The sequence below is a fragment of the Pyrus communis genome, chromosome 15 (genome assembly GCF_963583255.1).
Source record: "Pyrus communis chromosome 15, drPyrComm1.1, whole genome shotgun sequence".
Taxonomy (NCBI): Eukaryota; Viridiplantae; Streptophyta; class Magnoliopsida; order Rosales; family Rosaceae; genus Pyrus; species Pyrus communis.
In genome coordinates, this window is record NC_084817.1 from 3,517,613 (window position 1) to 3,539,676 (window position 22,064).

Sequence of the window (22,064 nt, forward strand, 5' to 3'; positions counted from 1 at the left end):
TTCCACAAACCATGGTTGACGCCTAGCAGCATGTCATGGTTACCCAAGCTAATCAGAAGAGGTGGAGAACCTATTCAGTTTTAGGATTACAAATGCAATACGGTCTTTCTTTAATATAATACTCTTGACCACATTGTTTGGTTTGATAGTTTATGCATGTCTACTATCCAATGTGAGTCTTGTACTTATATGATTACCTTGAATGTGATTTGGAACACATTCCAACACCTCATTCATACTCTGGCCAGAGATTCTAAATCATATTATAGAGTATTCTCCCTCAAACAGTTTGAAGGTTAGAGATCCCTTGTTGCGCATTCACTTGCCTCCATGGCTAAGTGGCTTAACCCCAACGATGCCGTGGATACCCTCCTGATGGAGTGATTTTGACATAATCAAAGATTAAGGACCTAACCACAAGACAACTGTGATGCCTCAGGTCAAAAGACTAATTTGCATTATCCCAACCATGAGTTCTCATGTGACATGAATATGAGAATTCTTCGTTGATCGTGTTCAGTGAACTCATTCTCTATTGAGCACCTATGTACTTGTCTTGATGTCACACACACCAATGACTCGAGATTAGTCATTCTCCCTGAGAGAAGACATAGCACGTACTGATCTTAACGGACTGTCAATGCCCAATTGACAATCCTATGATCAGGAACGTTTAGGATGTGTCAACGAAAGAATGGTCTCATGAATCTAACTTCTTTAGATCGCATTCTTCCAATCACATATTCCTTGGACTTATCGTTTAAGCATATAACATTTATATGAGACGGCTCAAACAATAATCTTTGCCCTTAATATTAAACTAGATTAGTTTAACATGTGAATTGTCCATAAAGTATCATCATATGATTGGTTTTAGGGCACATTTCCAACATTTTCAAGCTTACCCAACATGAAAAATCTGTTCCCTTGTTCCACTGCAGCCTTGAATCACAATTTTGCTTGGGAAGCTAATTATCACACGTCATTTTTAGCTTTTCACATATTTTATTTTATATGTGACTATTAAATTAAATGATCAAACAAAAATAATGAACAATATAAAAATAGGTGTGTAAGAAAATAAAAATACAATATTTTTTTTTTCTTTTGCTTGGAACAACATTGTCTTCCTGACAAATATAAATGAGTTTGATTGATACAGTGTTACAATGTTTACTCTGTACTCTTTGGAATTTTTAAACCTTTTGTGGAAAGAGAGATACTAAAGAGATGGTTGGAGTCTTGCTCTCCTAAACCCCTAGATGAAGAAAATTGTGAAAACCTAATCATGAAAAACTAAAAATTAGATTGATTGCCAATATATTGTTCGGCTCTTAGGGTGCCAAATTTTATAAAATGCAGTTATAAATTAAAATTGGGCACTCTCAGGTCTACGGACATTTTTTTTTTACTTGTAAGTGAGAAGTCTTAGGTTTAAATATCGGAATGACGAGTTCACAACCATTATATTTATCTATCATCTTAATGTAAATGTATCGTTGTACAAAAATATTATCTAAACAATATATTTTCAGAGTTCAAATCTTCTTGTAAGAAAATGCTATTTGAAAAAGCATGAAACCTTGTGTAATGAGTCAATGTGTCGATACAGTGTGAGTGAAGTGGATCGATAGGTTAATATTAATTGTTTCGTAGTTGCAGAATGTATGGCAATTGGAGGGGATGAGAAAATATCGATGAAGAATGTATGGAGAGGTTTTAGAGGGGTGTTGGAATGTGTGGCAATTGGAGGGGTGTTGGAATGTGGGACCTCTTCCAACTTTGGTGCATTTACTGTTTGCATCATGTTCACATTTTCCCCACTATTCATTCTTGTAGGTTTTAGAGGTTTTAAATTTAAATTCACTCCTTTCTTTTCTCTTCATCTTCCCATTTCACTCCAAATCTCTCTCTTTTATTCTTTCTCTCTCTCTTTCTCTCCTCTTTTTATTTTTTATTTATTTATTTTTTTTACCTTTTTCCTCTCTTCTCCAATCTGCTTTCTTCATTATCTCGGTTCTTTCTCTCACTCATCTTCCTCACTATCTCGTTATCCTCTTTTCTTTCTCTTTCCTTCAATCATCTCTTACTTTCTTTCATCATCTCTCCTCTTTCTCCCTTTCCTGCGACCCCCTCTTTTTAGATTTCTTTATCTAGTTTAAGTCGTAAGATTTAAAATCTTTAAATCGCAAACCTATCAAGTTTTTTAGTCTGAAAGAAAATTGTTTTCAAGAAATGTTCTTAAGAAATATTTTGAGAAATAATAAAAAATTTCAAAAAGGATACCTAACAGGCTCTTAAGTTTTACGGTAAAATTAATGGGCAATAGAATAGTCCAACTCAGTACAAGCCATTCAGAGGTTTGATTACAGTATCAGCAAGGTAAATGCAATTTTTGGGTTTTGTTCAAACAATTGTAGGGCTTGTTTGGAAGTGGTCTCAAAATAATTGAGAGGGTTTTTAATGAAAATGTTTTTAGAACTATCACTGAGTAAAAATGCATATGAATCCTAAAAAGCAATTAAAGTACTTTTGAAACCCAATATTTTTTGTAGAAGTGTTTTTAGTCATTTTAAAAACACTTCCAAACAAACCAGTGATTGACAATGGCAAAAAAATGTGATAAACTGTTACTAACACAATGTCAACTAAAAGTTACCTCGACTGAAGCTTTTTATTTTGGAATAAAGGTAGCATTTTTACCATTATCTCGCCTTGAGAGGCATCTAGATTTTGCTACTACCACCTCTAAATCACGCCACAAGTAGGAGTGGGCATGGTGAGGTTCCACCCCTAAACTGGAATCGAAACCAAAAAATATCAATGGTTCGATTTGATGCGGTTCCACTTAAATTTATTACTAGAATCGTATGGTTCAGTCTACACTGGTTCCAATTCGGTTCTTGCCGATTTACAGTTCCAAATACTAAATTATTCAAACACCAAATCATCATGCATTCACATACGTATTCTAAAATGATTATATAAAGTTACATACAACACAAATAATATTTAATGCAAATGTCTTTGGCAATGACACCAAGTTAACAAAAAGAGACAATTAACATTGTTCTAAAGTAGTTGATGCGTTTGAAAATTAAGAAAGGACGTCTAGACTAGTTGATGCGCTCGCCTAGATCGCCTAGCCCATCCAGACCCATTAGGCACTTGCCTAGGTTGCGACTCACTTAGACAGAAAATAAATAACTTTCAATTTGCATTTAATTTTTTTTCAATAAATTGTAAGAGATTTGTTGAATACTTAAATGAGCACACACTATATGTTTGTTCCCTATGTTTTCATTATGTTATAATACTTTATAATACATATGTCATTTTATTTTGTAGTTTATGATGAAATTATATATTAAATATAAACAGATACTTATTTATACAAAATATAATGAATTTACTTAAATCTGCCTAGGCACCCGCCTAGACCCCGCCTAGGCGCTAGGCTCCAGTTCGCCACCCGACTAGCTCCTAGCGTCTTTTAGAACCTTAATTTAAAAGAAATATGCATTGGTCGGTCATCAAACAAAAAAAATCAAGAACTTAAGCAACATCAGTCTCCTATATTGGTCCCCTGATATTGGCAGCATCAGCAACAACAGCAAGCAAAAACATTTGAGGGTGGGTGACCCTAATTTTTAACCTATTATACCATGACACGTGTGTGTGTGTATATATGTATAATTAACTAATTAACTTATTATTAATAAACTGGTTCGGTTGGATTCCGACCAATCCTTGTTCCTTCAAAATCGAAATCGAAACTGGTTTGAATCGGTCCGGTTCAATTTTTGACTCAAAGCTGACTTTTTCGGTCAATGCGATTCTTTTTGGTTTTTTTCCATACAGTTCGATGTGGTTTTGCGGTTTGACGGTTTATGCCCACCCCTAGCCACAAGCAAAATATTCTCCTGCCATTCATTCATATTTGAGTAATTATAGTAATAGTTTCTAAATTTTAATTAAATTAAAGCAATGATCTCTCAACTCAACAAAACGTATAGCTATAGTTTCGTCAACTTTGTCAAAATGAGTTATGTTGGAAAGACCATTGTTATAATTAGGTTAAAGTTGAGGGACCATTGCTCCAATTAAATTAAAATTAAGAGACTATTTCTCCAGTTGGATTAAAGTTAAGAGACTATTGATACAATTTTTCTTATTTGATTTACTATATTTGCCCCTTAATTCAGTTTCACGTGCATGGTACTGTTTGGACCTAAAATTACACTATCGGCTCGTGCAATCGAGGCCATTTGTTGAGTATAATTCTAGATCATCGGATGGGAAAAAACGAGTTGAGTTGGAAGCGAACGAAGAATCTTTAACCCAAAAACAGTGCAATTCAAAGTAATTTTGGATACGTGGTATGTGGGCATACGGATTGGTTCCACTTGGGAAGTTTTAGGAACCGAGGGATAAAGATCATCATTTTGGGAATGATTAGCAGCACGTGGCATGCTATAATCATTATCATTTTGGTTGATATTGTTTGTTTGCCCAAGGTCGCTTGAAAGTTGCTGAAAGGATTGGGTTTTTTGGTTATTATTATTCATTTAAAAGTGGGTGATAATGATGATGGGTAAATGTTGTTATGCACGTGGCTCGGAATTGATCAAGATGGTCTGATGAGATGCATGCATGAGATGAGATTTTGATAAGAAGCCTAGATGGGATAGGATTTTGGTGGTGTTGTGATAAGCGCAGATAGGCTCAGATAGATGACACGCGGATCAGTCTCCCTTTCAAGAGTTTGAATTGCGATTGAATTCTACAAATACCATCAGGCTGCGAGCAGACACAATCACTATAAATACAAGAGGTCATGCAACATGGAGGCCCCCTCCAATTCAAGCGCAAACCTCTCAAACATCTTGAGATTTTTTTTATTTTCTTTTTCCGTCAACACATCAGTTTGGATAAACAGCACTGTGAAGGCAACCGGGGAACACTTTCAGTTTAGATAAACAGTACTACGTCGAGGCCGACTGGTTACCTATCCAAGTCTCGATCGAGAAGAGTTTCTGAATCCTTATCGGCGGAGGTCATCTTATTAGCCTTCTCGATGAAGTAAGGTGTTACAAGTTACTATATTCGGAGCATTGAACGCCGAGTGATTTTATGATTGGATACTCACAAGTGAGTTTCAGAGTTCGGCATTCTAACGGCCGAACCACATTTACCATCAAGACATACATCTCTTTTGAGTACCTGTGTCCGTATAGTTTGGAGTTTGTTCAACGTGCTTATACTCTTACGAATGTAATCACCGTGACCGAACCAAGCGTCGACAATTCGTGAACTTTGCAGAACTAGTAGTCTTGTCTTCAGGCTCGAGAACCCGAAGGCTGAGACGTGTTCCTTTCTCGGCCACAAATTCCAAGATCAAGAAATCAGCAGCGTGCTCAACGCAACATCAACAAATTTTACTCGTCGGCCGAGCTCGACTCACGAGTTGGCATGCCCGGCATCGATTGAATGACATAATTAGTTCATTAGTTACTTGGCCTACGCGCCACGTAGACTTTGTAATTTTTAAGGTCAACAGCTACGTAACTCATTTTGACGAGAGTTCTAAAAGAATTGACGAAAATGACCATAGTTGCACGTTTTGATAAATTAAGAAACCAATGTTAATGAAATTTTAATTGATAAACTATTGTTCTAATTCAGTTAAAGTTGTAACACCACTTTATGATTTACTCTTCATATTTCATAATTCGGGAATCAGACTCCTACGCTTTCCCAAAAATCGCTTCATATTTCATAATTCGGGAATCAGACTCCTACGCTTTCCCAAAAATCGCACCTGATTTACTCTTCATATTTCATAATTCGGGAATCAGACTCCTACGCTTTCCCAAAAATCGCACCTTTCATCTTCCTCTCGCGGATACAGCAATGGCAGACAAACCCAGCCGAGCTCTGGTTCTGTACGGAGATGGGTCGGCCTAGTTCGTCGACCCGTCACATACCCATCTCCACTCTCTCGTTTCCAAAGCTTCATGTGGATTCTTGAGCCTCCCCATTGCCCCTCCCTCAGGTTTTCAATCTCCATCTCTTTTTGTGCAAATTCTTACCTTTGAACAATAGATACAGTAATTGTCACTATAAAGGAATAATCCCAATTGATTTCTTATTAAAAAAACTAATTAAAAACGTAGATAATCATGGATTTTAGCTTTGCTTTTGTGGGTTTAATCAAGTTTGTTATTTTGGCATGCTTTTTACTGCTTTTTCAGCACTGGGATTTACTTGAGTTTAGATTGCAGAAAGCGAGGATGAGAGAATAGTTAGAGAGTTTGCACTGCTGTTGGATGCGTATGAAGAAGAAAGAGGGAAGAAATCTGTGATTCCCATATCAGAAAGGTACTACAATTTCGGTTTTTGCAATGTTTCGAAAACCCTGGTACAACGGCAATGTTAATATCATGGGATCAAGTCGTGGAAATAGCCTCTTTGCAAATCAAGAATAAAGTTGGGTACGACAGACATTCCCCTAACCCTCGCAAAGCAGGGACCCTTGTTGGCTTATGGTCATCCCTTTGGATTGTTGCGAAAAGTTATTAACTTTCGATAACCCAATGTCAAATAGTTAATAAGTTGTGTCTTTTATAATGCTTCAGGTTCATGGGGATGAAAGCTGCTATATTTACAAACAATTCAAAGTTTGAAATCTTTTGGTACCATACTTGGTCTCAGCGTGTTCCAAATTGACGGTTTTCTTAAAAACAGTCCAGCCGGTGCTGAACTGCCAGTTGATTTCGGGGCATCTAAATTACTTAAGCTGCTTGGATTTCAAGAAGGGAAGGCAGCGGAGTTGAGTCAGTATGAATTGGTTTTTGTTCATGTTGGGGCTGGTGAGGTGGAATATCTCAATGCTTTGGTTGGTGGTGTATCACAAATAGACCAGCGTGGATCTGAGGTCAGTTCCCGCTTGCACTTGTCTGTTGTGTTGAGCTATGGGAAGGTCTCAGAAAACGAAGATAACAACTTGTCAGTCTCGATTAGAAGAGACGATTTAAACTCTAATCTTTCGAAGCTCGTTCCTCGTCAAAGTTACACCGTGAAAGGAGAGAATCCTCGGGAGGATGTTAGGTGAGTGAAGACTTAGTGGTTTCTTGCTCCATTCGATATACCTTATAACTCCAGCATTCTTTGTGTGAACAGGGACCATTGCCCGATGTTAATTGCTCAGCGGCAATATGCCGTAACCCGCAAGGACATGGCCGAGACATTCTCGTTTAAAGACTTCAAGGAGGTACTGTTTAGCTTATCAGATGTCGAGTCTACTGCATGACAATGCTGGATTTCGTAAGGGATTTACTGATAACTAGCTTTCCATCGTCCGGTTATATTCTCACGTCGAGTTCAAAGATTTCGGCTTTCACTTAACTAGAATGGCTTAGTGCATTTTTACAAATGAATTCTGAAACTTGTTCTTTTCCAGGCAGCGTGGTGAAAATCTTGTAATACCGGCAGATAGAGAGCAGAGAAGGCATACCAGACGGTGCATGAGTTTCTTCACATAAGCACGGAAGATAAACCGGAGGGTCAGAGCTTGCTGTTGCTCGTCTCAATTGCTGCCACAGTGTTATTCAAAGCAACTCTTAACTGCGCCTTGCCTTACCGGACTCTGCGTGTAACAAGACTAGTCTGTATGTGACCTAAAACTGGATGATGTTTCGATCGCCCCACAGCAAAAGGGGCACGATGATGTATGTGACGTAAAATTATAGAGTTTTATTGATTTGAAGCAGAACTGCAACAAATACATTGTTTTCCATAACCGAAAGTTCATAAAAAGAACCTAACACTCCCCAAACATGGGTTTCCCTGACTCGTTCGGAAATCATAACTCGAGCATGTCACAGACTGCACAAAGTAGATAAGCTTTCTAAATCATTCATCTACAATTGTATAAATCGACCCAGTTGACATCAGAAGCGTTATTCACAAAAAAAAAACATTTAACAAAATTGCATCAGGAACTAGAGACATGAAGAGGAAAATTACCCCATGACATCCTGCTTACTCTCTTAAACTTTTCGACATGGTGACAGTACGAACTAGCACTCCAGCAAAGTCTTGAAACAATAACTGCCCAGTATAAACCACACCAGAAGGAGGAGTGAGAAGGAGAAAAGCGCAACGACGAATGGCCATCCAACCATGGCAACACCAAGAGTGAGCACCAATACAAAAGGGAGGAATGACCTCAAGACGGACGTGGCATCAACCCAATGCCCCTTGAGCAGTACTAAGCCTGCCACGTTGATCATGTTCCAACTCATTGATCCGCCATAGCAGAGCCGATTGAGACAGTTGGCTACAAATGAATGGCAGTTGCAAGTGAAGAGGTTGTAGGTTTTATGTTCAAAGTACCGCGAACTTGACTGCAAGGCATCATCCCATGTTAATGCAGTCCCAAACTCTGAATGCTTGTAACCATGCTTGCAAATGTGGCTACCCAGATTTGCGGGAAAACAACACTGTACGCAACAACCAAAAAGATGGTAAGAAAACAAAATTCGCCTACATCTTGTAACCGTTTGTTCATCTAGCTCGGAAAGGGCACAAAAAATTGAAGTTTAAAGTGAAACAAATCGATATAAAGCGTTCCTATAAATGCGTCTTGCGACCTCATAAGCATTGTTCTTCACGCATCGATTGACAGACAATCGACAAAAGATGCACTAAAATACTTACCGCAAACAAGTTAAGACCAAACTAACGAATATACTTAAGAGTGCGACCGTAAGCTCACAAGAATTAAGGGAGCCAGGAGGAAGGAGAACACCACGGCACATTACCTGTTTTCGGTCAATTTGGAGATATCTGGCTACGGCACCAAATGCAAAGTCATCAACATTCACAAAATTGGAACCAGAGAAATCTAAAATAGCTCCATCCTCCCTGCAAATGCCAACATGTCCGATGAATGGTGCCAACCAGGAGACTACCGGAAGCGGAGTCCAAACTATACAGCAGGGAAACTTTGCCTTCTTCGGATCAATTTCAGTGAGAGGCCACAGCTCATGCTCAATATTCTGCGTAGAGGTCAAATGCTCGATGTCATACGCTTCTTTCATCTCCATCCCACGAAATCTAAAGTGCCGCATAAACTTTGTTCAATCCTTTCTTTCAAAGCATCCCGAATGTCAAACTACACCTTCAGAATACTGATTCCGTCTCCGAATACAAATAGCATATCAGTTCAATCCGCCAGTAAACGAAAACAAAGGCACCTTCAGGACAACATAAACATTATCCAATCTAGGATGCACAAACTAAAACTTGGAAAGTACTAGGCACAAAAGATTAAAGATTATGTGGGATTATTAAGAACATTGTTAACTTCAATGGTTTGATCATTTTTTTTTCTTTTTAACAGTACGATATTATATTCTAAACTACTCTAATTTACGACGAGAGGGGAATTCTAATTTGGATGCAAGGGGCGGGCGCCAACCGGCCCAACCCACACCTACCAATAGTTTTGATCTTCTACTTCCTACAACATATATACTGCTGCCCAAAAAAGCACCTAACTGCTTTAGTTTAGCTCAAAAAATTGAAATATCAGCTTCCAAGAATGCAACTTTAGGAATTTGCTAAACAGACAAATACCCAATTGAGTTTTCCATAAAATCTACAGAAACATCGAAAGAAAACACGATCCAAACCACACAAAATGCATTTGGGTCGACAAAGGTTGCAGCTTTAAGCAAATATTTGTATGCCAACTGACCTGCAGAGGATTTCGATAGCCGGGCAGAAACTGAAGTCGGTGAGGGAACAAAGTTGGAAGTTTTGAGAAGAAAGAACAACCTGAATAAATGGATGAATTTTTTTTTATTTGTTTAATTAATTAATATTTGTTTATGGACTTTATTTTTCTTGTTTTGGAAAGGAAGGAGGAAGGAGGCAGAGGCAGGTGCATGAACCTCTCCGAGATTCATGCCCCCGGGTGGGCCCCATGACCTTCTCATTCATTTAATACTCTCTTGCCTCTTTACCATGTCTATTTTTTATTAGAATCCGGATTCTCGTCGGATCTTAACTGCGGAACCGATAACCACAACATCTTAGTCTTTTATTTTCATCTTACCTTGTTTTGCGTGAAATTTTTTTCATTATTCTTCATCACATGATCAAAAATGGAAGGATGGGATGCTGCGGTCAGCTGGCGCCGCAAGCTGGGATCCGGAGGTGATTCCAGTCCTTTTTTTTCTAATCTTCTTCTCTCACTCCGTCGCAACGTCGCTTGGTAGAAAGGGTGTCGTTTGTTTGTTGTTCAAGTCTGTTGACTGCAACCTATTTCTTCATTAATCTAGACCCGGCCAAAGCTTAGTTATAAAGGATTTTATTTCATGGCAATATTACTTGTTGTGTTCAGTGTCTAAAATATTGATATAGGTAAAAATATTATGAAAAATGACGATTATCTTCATTGGGAAATTATGAAAATTTGCAATGGATAATTATATCGATTCATTCATATTTAGTTGAAATTTCTCAAAAAAAAAAAAAATTAAAAAAAAAATTAAGTTTGGAATCTGCAATGATTTCAGACAAATTATGTAGTGAATCGGATAAATATCATTGATATTTATTGATTTTCTTGTATCTCGCCAACATAGAATGGAGTTTGCATTTTGCATCCTGTTTTCTTATCGATCATTGATTTTTCGGATGTTTCAACAAAAATATTGATAATTTTGTGGATATTTTAAACATTGGTTACACTACACCCCTTTTATGTCTGGGCCCTAAGGTTACGTTAATTATTCGTTTTTCAGTAAATAAGAAATTGTTGCATCAATTTGGATTCAAAAGTTGATATCTTTAGTATTATTTTTTATTTTGTAAGTGGACAAATTGGCGATCACAAGAGCCAATTAAGGGTTATCATGTATGAGTTAGTTTATCTAAATTACATGTTAATGAAAACCTTCTTTACGAATCAAAAGAGGGTGAAAAAAACATTTTTGTTTTCTATTACAACAACAAAGTTAAAGACAATAACATAATTTTACAAAATAAAATTTTGCTATTATTTGTTTAAACCTCACCTATATGTGATTTTATCATCTTTAATTTTGAAAAAAATAATAAAATAATAATAATAAAACAAACCTCTCTCCCTCCCTCCCCACTCTCTACCTCTCTTATTCAATTTTAAAAAACAAAAATAAAAAATTTCACGCATACTTTGTGTGTAGGCGTACACTAATAAACAATAATCGAAACTTTTCGTTTTGTTGTACTTTATCTTGAGGTCTCACTCACCATCTCTCCTCAGACCAGCCCTGTTATCGACTCCATCCGAACCCTAACTTTATTTGAAGAATGTGATGGTCATATAGTCGATGTTGTATTATTCTGATCAACTTTTGGAAGACAATGCGTGGCACTTCATTATTGCATGATGCAACAACTCCTGCACCACCACCATCATTGGCCGTACAATTTTGACTATTGTGTTTTGAGAGCATTGAGGCAGGCTGGATGGGAGGGCGATGCTCTGGGATTGGTGATTTGTAACCATCGACATTGAGGTTGGCACCGACACTAGAAACTAGAGGAAGAGAAGAGAGAGACTCAGTTTCGTAACTAAACTTTGATTTGTCTGGCATTTTAATTCATTCACTAAATTTTTCGTCACGTTTTTCGTTAAGTTATGACATGACATAATTTTGGCTCATCATATTTGTCAAAAATTAGCACTAGACACGATGTCTTGGATTTACAAGAGAATCTCTAATCCACATATTTTAGAAATTCTTGAGTACGGACGACTGAACCAGATAACGGTCTGACCACGCAAATACCATATTATGGGCCATATACAGGTGTCCAGAGTCCAGAGTCCAGATTGATGAAGTCCTCCACGTAGACACCTTTGAGTGCCAATGGGGTTCAGCGAGATGGTCATGGACTCATCCAACTGCTCTCGTTGAAAATATTTTGTTACTTACATGTAAGAAGTCTTTCGTTTTAGCAGACAAATCAGAATTTGAAATGTACATAAAAACTTCTCTTTGTGATTTTAACGAGACATTTTGATATGTGTCAAAGATTTACAATTTATATCATTACTATGTACAGCAAGGGGATTAATTCTACATCCTTGCATAGACAGTATATATACATATAGACATGTTGCGTTTTTAGCACTGCAGTTTTTCAGTGACTGAGAATTAGGGAAGACCAGGTTCACCGCAAAAGGCGTCAGGCTCGAACGATCTCGCAGAATCATCATTGTAAACTCCGGGTATAACCCTATTCCCGGCTTCTTCAATTTGGCCTCCGTCAAGGGAAACGAGGAGAAGAACACATGAAAGTATAGACGCTGCAAGAAATACGAGTGTAGTCTTTAATCTGCTCAGCACTGGCTTAACCTGTCGAACAAAATCAAGGCAACTGCGTAAGTGGCAATAATCGATCGCTCTGCAATCCAAAACAACTACCCCAGTCATTTTACTTGCTAAAAAGAACTAGCCAGTCCATTTCTTTTCGAAAGGATGCGAAAAAAATGATGACTCGACTAGCCATTTCGCGAGTTGAATGAGAACTACGGGCAAATTTGGTACCATGTTCCACCCTCTCGAGAGACTTGTAAGTTCACCAAACAGCGATGACATTAGTCCAATTTTGATTGAAATGGTCCGGTCCAAGTCGAACGACCTACGAGCCCTACAAGTTATGATCTTTATTCTCTTTTGAATATGATCACTTCAGAGTTCATGAGCCTTTCACTTGGACAGACACAGAAACATAGAAAATTCTCCCCTAATTTCATATAATTGACAACGATCTTAGCATCCAGCTGCAAAGCAATGAAATTACACTATCTGTTCGATATCAATCACTCACAGAGAATGAACCGAGTAGCCGATCCCGCGCCAAAACTTCAGCAGTCTTCACCCACATCTGCTTAGAAAAAAAAACACCTTTACAATACCAACTTCAAACTTCCAAAACAATTCCTTGTCTAAGTCTAAGAGGATACATAACATGGGCGAACCAAGTAAAAAGGCTCTCCGCTTTGCGATGGTAGGGAACGTCTATCGCTAGCCTTACGCTTTGCAAAGAGGCTGTTTCCACGACTCTAACCTTTCACTCACAAATGAGCAACCTTTCCGTTGCTTTTAAACCATTCAACTTGCTCATCTCCTCTGCTATCACAAATGAATTCTTACAATTAAATAAAACCTTAAATTAAAGTTATGTACCTGACCATCATACCATCCAGTCTCTTCATCTGCAACAAGAAAGCAAAAAGGGTATTCAAAAACAATAATTAATTAAATTAAAATTTGAATTTGAATTTTCGCAGCAATAAAATAATAAAAATTATAAACCCAATTGAAACAGAGGAATTACATTCAACGGTGGCGCTGAGCAGTCTATTGCCGACGTAAGCCCAACCCAGGTACATCCTCACGACGGCGAGAGTGACCACCAAAAACCCACTTGAAACCGCGTACAGGGACTGCCTCAGTGGGTCCGATTGGGGCCCACCCAGGGCGCCGAAGGAGGCGACCGGGAGGCCTACGAGGAGAGCGAAAGAGGACCCGGTTGCGATCAGTCGAGAGCAGTACTCGACTAGGTCGCCGGCTGCCCAGGAGAAGGGGAAGGAGGTGGAGAGATTCTGGTACTCGTTTATCGGCTGCTGCTCCGGCGGAACAGGGCAGCCTGCCTCTGCTGGGCTGTTGCTTCCTCTTCTGAAAGATGAAGATAGGGGTATCTTGGCAATTCTATATCGACGGCGGCTGCGGTGGAGTTCGGGTTTTTGGGCGGGAGTTATTGGCCGGAGGAAGTTGGGGGTGGAGGGAAAGAAATGAGCCGTTGGGGGTGGAGGGAAAGAAATGTGAAGAACTGCAGAGGCCATGGTGGCGATCTCTCTCTCTCTGTTGACTCTGTTCTGTTCCACTAGGACTCGTGCTCTCTCTATCTCAATCCAATTTACTCATATTTTCATAATATTTTATTTCTTGGTTGAAGTTTCCAAAATTAGAACTGTTATGGTGAAATATTCTTAAAAAAGAAATTATCTAACACAATAGCAAAAATTGACATCGATATTTGTAGCATGAGCTTGTAAGCAAGTAAAGACAATCAAACGGAAGGAAAAAATAGATGAACGATTCATTATAACAAGACATTAAGGTCAAATTATACGTATTCTAAGTCTCAAAGTTAGTACGTACTCTCAACATATGAGTAGGATAGTACTTTGAAAAATAATAGCAAATCGATAATATCTACAACATATTTGTGTATTGAGATGATACCAATATAATGAGAGTATCACTTCATATTTCAAGTGTTATTTTAGAACACTGCTATGATAATAAAACTCTTTTTCAAACAACAATAATAACGTTATTTTGAGAGCATTTACCCTCTCAAGTGATTTTTTTTGTATGTCTCTCTAATTGTATAATAACATGTGACGTGCTGCGCTATGTTCCAATTACATCAAAAAATCTCTTCTAATTATTATCTCAAAAAATTTACTTCAAGAGTGAAAATAATCAACAACACTAGTGCCCAAGAAATTCTTTCCTCTTCTTCCAAATGTATTTACTTTTTTCTTTCTTTTTGGCACAATATCATATGCAGAGATCATATGCTTACAATTTTCCCAAATGAGATCTCCACACTAACACAATTAACAATTATTAGTTTCTTTCTTCCCCTTTTTTTTTTTTTTTTTGCCTTTTTTCTTTCCTACAACTTTTTACTAGAGACTGATCGAACATCTTCGACGGGAAGCTCCCCAACTGCCCCTTTTGCAGTATAAATTCAAGGAGGATTTTCCCACTCTGTTCAGTATACTGGTTGTGCTGAGCTCCCACTTTGACTGAGCCAACACCTCCGAATCCGGCATTGAGAAAAAAATTACGCTGCTGCTGCCCTGGCTCTTCGAGACAAGGAGCAACTTCCGATTATTAACACGGTGGTCAGCTTTTTTTCTTTTGCTTTTTGTGTTTTGGGTTATTCAGTCATTTGATTTGTAGAGTTTGTTCTTCCAACAAAACGTTGAAGGCGTCGCAGGCGGACCATGAGTTGCGAGAATGACGGCCGTAGATTTGGCTCTCTGCAAAACCACGTGGTAATTAAAAGGAATTGAAGTTAGAGGAGTTGCCAAACCCAGTTATGGTACAAGTCAATGGAATCCTACAACTTACATTTGCCAACAATCACGTATTATCTCGGCAACCACTGGATCAATGTCCTCTGGAATTTCAAGACGTCTGTTTTGGAATCCAACAGCTCCAACAACCTGCATCGGGTTCAAACCTTTCCATGGGATACAGCAAGTAGCCAGTTCCCATAAGATAACGCCGAAGCTGTACACATCACACCTGCAAGCAACACGCAAAGCTTATGAAAACCTCCAGAAAAAAAAAATAAAAAAATAAATATTCTAAACGCATCCACCTTCCGGCAACTTACTTCTCATTAGCTGGTTCATTCCTCAAAACCTCCGGTGCCATCCATTCCGGCTGCAACCCAATAGTGTGATGAGTACATAAAACAAAAGGGTTCCATTTAAAAGATAACAGACTATAACTGGGTAGGATTGTATGAGAGGGCACAGATATTGTTTGAACATTCACATTTAACAAATATTACCGTTCCAGCGGTAGACTTAGATGACAGATAAGTATGGTGCTTCGTACGCGACAACCCAAAGTCACAAACCTGCACCATAATATAACCAATATATTTGAGAAAAAGCAAATCAATTTTTCTCCAAACAATAGAGATATCAATCTAAGTTGGAAAAAATAATAATAAAACAAAAAAGCATTATCAAGGAATAACTTAAGAATGTAAGCTTTGGATTGAGTCGACCTTCACATTCCAATTCTTATCAACAAGGAGGTTTGGAGACTTTAGGTCTCGATGCACAACAGTAGGATGGCTAGTATGCAGGTAATTCATTCCCTTGGCCTGCATAATTTTACGGAGCTCTGATTAAGAATCGAAAGGAAACCAGAAATGAAAAACTGCAAAATAAGAAATAAAAAAGTTTTTACCACATCAAGAGCCATTCGCATTCGCCTCCTTTCATCAAGTTGAGAATTGGGACGATGCAGCAATCTATATAAACTCCCCCTGTACACCAAGTGAATTGTGTAACAAGACGAGAATGAGATGAATGAGATAATGGAACAGGGTTGTAATGTAGATGTCTAGTTTGTAAAACGAATATGTTGCTTGAAAGGCCTATTAGTTGCCTAGTTATAGATTTACATCGCGCATGCACATCCATGTATTTACTTTTTTGTATGATGCAAATTACATCATATTCATTCAATTTTCAGAATTATATAAAATCTGATTAAAAAAAATAAAAAATAAAAGAAAGAAAACAAGTGATAAAGAAATAAACCTGGGAAGAAACTCTGTCAGGATAGAAAAATGTGGAGGGCGAGTAACTGCCCCCATAAAAAGGACAACATTGGGATGTCTAAGTCTCAACATAATTTCTACCTGAATGAACACACAGCAAGAATCAATTAATACAAAACCAATGTATTTGAATTTTAGGCTCATGATACATTAATAAAATCATATATAAAAGTTAAGTATTGGCACTTACTTCACATTTAAACTGAACTAATGCATCACCAGAAAAATCTTGATCTAAAAATTTTTTCACAGCTACTTCCTGTCATACAAAAAGTCAACACAGACCAATAAGCAATTTGTAATAATAGGACCCAATAGCAGACCATATTCCAGAATTATAAAAACAAGTCTCACGCCATGAACAACCAACATATGAAGCATTGATGTTCAGAAAAGTATCACACTTCAAAGTACAGACATCTCAACGAATTATTGACAAAATGTCGCTGTTTGAGAGAAATTATACATACAAAGAAAATCTGGGAAGATATAAGATAAATAATTGCTAGTCTTGGAAAGAATACTTACAGTGCCATTCCAATCTGCATGGTATACCTCGCCATAGGAACCTACAAAACCACAAATTATATTGAACCCATTTTTACACAATATACCAAATTTAACCAAAAGATGCGTGCTTACCAATGCCAATGCGTTCACCAATCTGAAGATCCTCCCACAGAATTTCCCACTCTGCCACTTCTCCCAGTGCTGGGTACCTCTCGTAGTGATTATCACAACTAGTACACAGGCCACTATTGCATGCGTCCAATGGTTTACTCACTGATTCTTTATCCTCGTTAAAAGCTTCTGAATTCATTTTTGGGGGATTAACAAGAGCAGGATCTGAATTTTTAGCACTAATCTGGGTTGTTTCACTAGTTCCACCAGTATCTGAGGGAAGCAAAAACTTGTTTGTCTCTGATTCATTTCGTTGCTCAGCTAAATCCACAGAAGATTGTTTCAGCAGGTTATTAAAATTGGCGTTGCCCACTGCAGCAGAAGTTTGAGCGGATTGCTCATTGCCTGATAATAATTGTACCAAATAATTATGAATCCCATCATCTACAAGTTTCCCATCTGCATTCATTTGACCAAGCAACTTGTCTTCATGCAGATATTGAGGATTCATATCTGAAAATAAATCTGCAGGAGGTGATGCACCACTTTCCAACAAGACAGCATGTAGTTTTTGTGCAAACTCTGGGTTCTTTGCTGCACTGATGACATACTTTGATACATTTTTCACCTTCCTTTTTTGCGCAGATGTGGCTTTTTCAGTTGTACCTGATGAACTTTCACATGATTTAGGAAGTGATGTGAAGGGAGTTCCCATAACACTGCCAGAACTCTCCATTTGGTTTTCGTCAACAATGATTCTTCTATCATCATTTGTTTCAACCCATGTATATGATGCTTCTTCTGACCGTGAGCTGCCAGCTCTAGAAACTCTGTCAAGATTGGGAGGAACTACAAACATTCCACTGCCCTCAGCTTGAGCCAAACATGCATCTTTGGGCATTTCGGTGGCATCTTGAAAGCTCCTTATTGCAAAGAAAGAATTTGGGAGCTGACTAGTGGGTACCTCGGCAGGAATCAGTGTCCCAGGTGCACCCATCAGATCAATAATATACTCACTGCACAGAGTAACAAACCCATTAATCATCATAAAATTCAGGACATATTATGGCCTGCACTAATTCGCCTTAGCAAGATGAAAAATGTGCATGGAATTATAGGAGCAAAGCAACAAACAAGAGCATGCATCTTTAATTCTAACATCCATTACTTAAACATGATAGTAAATTCAAATCCAACAGCTTAAAATGAGGGGTGCATGCGAAATGAAAAGAACTGCAGAGAATATATCGCAATGACATATCAATTTACCTTTTCCATGGGGGCAAAAACAACATAATTCCTTTCAATCCAAGACTCCAAGAAACTTCATTAAGCAACATGTCTTGCAGAAATAACATCAGCAGTTTCAAGAAGAGAAAAAAAGGTGTATGTTGAATTTTATTGTCCTACTTTAATTTGGTTCCTGTGTCTTATAGGAACAGCCAAGGACCTACAGTTTGTGGACAAATACATTGGGGGTTGGGCAACCCCAGAGTAGCCATTGAATGTTCAGACGCAAGGACACAGCTCTAACGTGTATGGATAGAATTTCATACTTCATTCACATACCAAAGCAAGTCACATAAAAAACAACCTAGATAATAGTAAATATGTCTGGGTCTCTTGGTGTTAACAGAATTTGAACGATAATAGAGTGCCTCCTACAATATCGGAATCAGACACAGGTAATCTGTCTATTAAGCCTCCAGATTTTCCATTATAAGAATAAGAGCTGTTCTAAAAAATGATGGTTGATTTAGATTGAGCTTGCAGCTCTCACCTATGGTGCTCTCCTTACCCATGGCACCCCCCACCACACCTGATAAACTGAAACCCTCGTAAACACCCCCAGGGACTTCACCACTGTTATTTGAAATCCCAATTGACCAAGCATGACGTTATGTAAAACTAACAATTCAGTGGCAAGCATAAGGCACAAAAATTGTCATCTAAAAGGAACTACATCACAAAATTTACATGCACCAAAGTTATCAGAAAACTATACATAAAAAGAGAAATTTTGAGCTGGAGGCCACTACCTTGCACTATCAATTTTAATCATATTTACAGCGCCATCATCAGTGCCAGTGTAGTAGCTACCTTTGACCAGCATACATGGAAGGTTTACCTTATCAGCCAGTACCTAGAACCAGAAATACGAAACATTAGCTATAGAAAAATTCCCCAAAAGGACAAGAAAACTTCCCAAATCTTGTCCGTAATGTCATCAATTTTTTCCAATAGAAAAACAATAGGATGAGAGTCAGATTTTGAGGAAAATCAATGAAGATGCTAGTAAGTTACATGGTGCATAATGTAGAAAGTAAGTTACGAAAACCACCACAACCTTAAAGAGCAGGGCCCTGTGGCGTGAAAGTCCAACATCAATAAGTCCGAGGGGAAGAATGATAGTTTTCATCGAACTCCGTAACTCATACCTTCTCACTTTCCACCTTCTCAAAATTTCATCAGCATCAGCAACTGGACCACCCATTCTATCAACAACAATGTCAGCAATTTTCTGAATTAAACCACTTAAAAGGACACCATGTTGAGAAATCTGTGGCTCTAGAGATACAGCATATGCTCTTTTCTCAAGTTGTTGCAGATCGGGATCAACCAAACGGTTCACTAATATGACGTCATAATCAACATTCTCTGAAACAGATACAGCTCGAAGATCCACCAACAATGGCATCTTCCCTTGTCTAAGCAAATTTGTGGTCATTCCATAAACGTCATAAAATCCATCGACAACCTTTTCATTATAATCTACAATATTGTGGCTCTGCAAGTTATAGATATACAATTAGTTAAAAACCTAAAAATCATTACAATTGACAATACTAAACAACAATACGCAACATAAAGTAATTTCAATATGAACCCAGCCGTTATCCTTGAACTGAATTTACCAATCTTACGACATTATTAGGTAACGAAACTACCAAGAAGCACCCACCTTACATAAATAACAGAATGATTCCACATGAAATTGTTACGAAAATGTCACCATAAGCAATACAAAGCATCCCAAAATTCAAGCTATCAATCACTAGTACCATCTCCCCCTAGCTAGAAAATGATCCCGAAAGAAAATGACAAACCATAGAAGCATAGAAATTGAGATCCTAATTTCACAGAAAACCTAATTCATTCCAATTCGCACAGGCGAAGTCGTTAAATGCGAGAAAATTAAGAACCCTAGAAATATTTCTGTGAGAAAAACGTACCCAGTAGCGAAGCGAGAGCATGTCGCAGGGAGCTTGAGTGTCAGTGACAGTAGAAACCGAGCAGCCGAGGCTAATCCGCTTAGCGGCGTCGATCTGAGCCGTCTCGGGGTCATCGCGCGAATCGGGATCCGAAGCGCTGATCGCCAGGGCCAACTGAACCTGAAACTCCTCCTCCAAGAAATTGAAATCCACGCCCCCGCCGCTACCGCTACCGCTAACATCACTCTCCCCCCCAGCCGTCCGATCACTCACCGATTCGACGGCGGCGATTCTCCCCATTGTAGCGGAGCCCGTGGACGAGGCCGGAGAAGAAGCAAGCGGGTTGAGATCCGTGTTCGGACTCGTCACGGGTCGGGTCTCGGCGAGTCTCTGGTGTTCATTGAGTCCGCCACCGATGTGAAGCTTTCTCAGTAGGTGCTTCATCTTCGACATCGATCATCAATGGAAATTCCGAAATCCTCCCCCCCCCCTCTCTCTCTCCCTCTCTCCCTCTCTCCCTCTCTCCTCCCTGTCGACTCGACTGGATTAAACTACGCCCACTAGGAAACAAAGCAGATTCGCTTTACCTGCGCACCCTTCTTCGTCAAGCTACCACCACTTAGAGAGAGGAGAAGGAGAGAGAGAAACAGAGAGTTAAAAATTAACCGCTCACCCCATGAAGCCAATAAACAATTTTGCTACTAATTTTTTTTTTTTTTTCCCTAAGCCCCAAGTCAAGAACTCTCCCCTCTAGTGTGAGTCACACAATTTCTTACCATGGACTTCACTCGATCCTGACCGTTGATTTTGTGTGATGAGATTTTGAATGTGGAGATGTTGGACATCCAACGGTTGGGATTGTGATGATTATGGCGGTGTTTTTATGGCTCTTTGTGACCAAAAATGGCATTGATTTATGCAAGTGGACTTTATTCTATCTTATATGTTCATTCTTCAATCACTGATAAAGACAGTAAGAAGATAAACATCTTTCCTTTTATGTTTATTGTGTATTTATGAATTAGATATTACGCGTTTAAGAAGATGACACGTAACGCATGCATGCTGAGAATAAAAATACAACGAATGTAAAGTATTTGTTTAAATGGAGAGGTGAAACAAAACATAGAAAGAAGAAAAGTGAGACTCACCGCTATTTTTTTTTTGTCTTGCGGTCTCGGTATTTACGGTCAACATATCATATAATTCAAAACTTGACAGATGTAACACAAGCAGAATTGCATACTGAAAATACGACGAGTGTAAAGTTTTTGTTTGAAAGGGAGGTGTAAGATAAAACATGCGTTTATCGTGTATTTATTGAGTTAGATATTGTGCGTTTAAGAAGATGACATACGTAACACATGCGTACTAAAAATGAGAATACAACAACTGTAAAGTATTTGTTCTAAAAATAAGAATACAACAACTGTAAAGTATTTGTTCAACTATTGTAAGATATTAGATGAGCTTTAGTGTTTACTTAAGTTTAATAATCTCTCCCACATTGTAGAGGAGATATTTAATATGGTAGCTCCCACTCTGCTTATATGATTAGTGACCTCATTAAGAGACTCATCTATAAATGGACTATTAAAAAAGCAAGGAGATGAAAAAGTTTTTGTTTGAAAGGGAGGTGTAAGATAAAACATGCGTTTATTGTGTATTTATTGAGTCAGATATTGTGCGTTTAAGAAGCTAACAGACGTAACACATGCGTACTAAAAATGAGAATATGACGACTATAAAGTATTTGTTCAACTATTATAAGATATTAGATGAGCTTTA

At 38.3% G+C, this 22,064-nt stretch overlaps 3 protein-coding genes and 1 long non-coding RNA gene across 8 annotated transcripts; 1 reads left to right on the top strand and 3 right to left on the bottom strand.

Annotated features, from left to right (window-relative positions):
- The first annotated feature begins 5,832 nt into the window (after positions 1 to 5,832).
- On the top strand, positions 5,833 to 7,784 carry LOC137717971 (uncharacterized). 3 transcript variants are annotated; one of them, XR_011065841.1, is made up of 4 exons: positions 5,833 to 6,381; positions 6,639 to 7,110; positions 7,183 to 7,363; positions 7,467 to 7,784. It is a non-coding gene; the product is annotated as an uncharacterized lncRNA (long non-coding RNA). The 3 variants fall into 3 exon arrangements; XR_011065840.1 differs by having other exon boundaries at positions 5,833 to 6,055; positions 6,285 to 6,381; positions 7,183 to 7,784; XR_011065839.1 differs by having other exon boundaries at positions 7,183 to 7,784.
- Positions 7,734 to 9,966, bottom strand: LOC137717970 (protein REVERSION-TO-ETHYLENE SENSITIVITY1-like). Of its 3 annotated transcripts, XR_011065838.1 has the most exons (4): positions 9,764 to 9,966; positions 8,826 to 9,260; positions 8,029 to 8,504; positions 7,734 to 7,887 (listed from the first exon to the last, which is right to left on the bottom strand). XR_011065838.1 is itself a non-coding variant. In XM_068457495.1 (3 exons), exons 2-3 carry the CDS (start codon positions 9,132 to 9,134, stop codon positions 8,082 to 8,084), a joined length of 732 nt encoding a protein of 243 aa, XP_068313596.1. In that variant the 5' UTR covers positions 9,135 to 9,194; positions 9,764 to 9,966; the 3' UTR covers positions 7,734 to 8,081. The 3 variants fall into 3 exon arrangements, 2 of the variants coding, with proteins under 2 accessions (XP_068313596.1, XP_068313595.1); XM_068457495.1 differs by having other exon boundaries at positions 7,734 to 8,504; positions 8,826 to 9,194; XM_068457494.1 differs by having other exon boundaries at positions 7,734 to 8,504.
- A 2,117-nt stretch (positions 9,967 to 12,083) lies between these two features.
- LOC137718502 (uncharacterized protein ycf36) lies at positions 12,084 to 13,982 on the bottom strand. The gene is made up of 4 exons (XM_068458063.1): positions 13,402 to 13,982; positions 13,251 to 13,279; positions 12,892 to 12,948; positions 12,084 to 12,416 (listed from the first exon to the last, which is right to left on the bottom strand). The coding sequence occupies exons 1-4, from the start codon at positions 13,907 to 13,909 to the stop codon at positions 12,216 to 12,218; spliced, it is 795 nt and encodes a 264-aa protein (XP_068314164.1). The 5' UTR covers positions 13,910 to 13,982; the 3' UTR covers positions 12,084 to 12,215.
- Positions 13,983 to 14,568: 586 nt separating this feature from the next.
- Positions 14,569 to 20,959, bottom strand: LOC137717628 (probable serine/threonine-protein kinase SIS8). Its single transcript, XM_068457046.1, has 13 exons — positions 20,298 to 20,959; positions 19,412 to 19,852; positions 19,104 to 19,207; positions 17,086 to 18,080; positions 16,972 to 17,012; positions 16,634 to 16,702; positions 16,424 to 16,524; positions 16,068 to 16,146; positions 15,883 to 15,981; positions 15,661 to 15,729; positions 15,481 to 15,530; positions 15,213 to 15,389; positions 14,569 to 15,121 (listed from the first exon to the last, which is right to left on the bottom strand). The coding sequence occupies exons 1-13, from the start codon at positions 20,727 to 20,729 to the stop codon at positions 15,019 to 15,021; spliced, it is 2,760 nt and encodes a 919-aa protein (XP_068313147.1). The 5' UTR covers positions 20,730 to 20,959; the 3' UTR covers positions 14,569 to 15,018.
- Positions 20,960 to 22,064: the final 1,105 nt, after the last annotated feature.

Coding starts and splice junctions, on each gene's coding strand:
- LOC137717628 (XM_068457046.1), bottom strand. CDS start 20,729: ATGTCGAAGATGAAGCACCTACTGAGAAAGCTTCACATCGGTGGCGGA. Junction 19,208..19,411: donor ACAGGGCCCTGCTCTTTAAG/GTTGTGGTGGTT, acceptor TTCTGGTTCTAG/GTACTGGCTGATAAGGTAAA. Junction 15,531..15,660: donor CTAAGTCTACCGCTGGAACG/GTAATATTTGTT, acceptor ATTGGGTTGCAG/CCGGAATGGATGGCACCGGA.
- LOC137717970 (XM_068457495.1), bottom strand. CDS start 9,134: ATGCGGCACTTTAGATTTCGTGGGATGGAGATGAAAGAAGCGTATGAC. Junction 8,505..8,825: donor TCCAAATTGACCGAAAACAG/GTAATGTGCCGT, acceptor TGTTGCGTACAG/TGTTGTTTTCCCGCAAATCT.
- LOC137718502 (XM_068458063.1), bottom strand. CDS start 13,909: ATGGCCTCTGCAGTTCTTCACATTTCTTTCCCTCCACCCCCAACGGCT. Junction 13,280..13,401: donor GCTCAGCGCCACCGTTGAAT/GTAATTCCTCTG, acceptor TTCTTGTTGCAG/ATGAAGAGACTGGATGGTAT. Junction 12,417..12,891: donor GGCTACTCGGTTCATTCTCT/GTGAGTGATTGA, acceptor TTTGTTCGACAG/GTTAAGCCAGTGCTGAGCAG.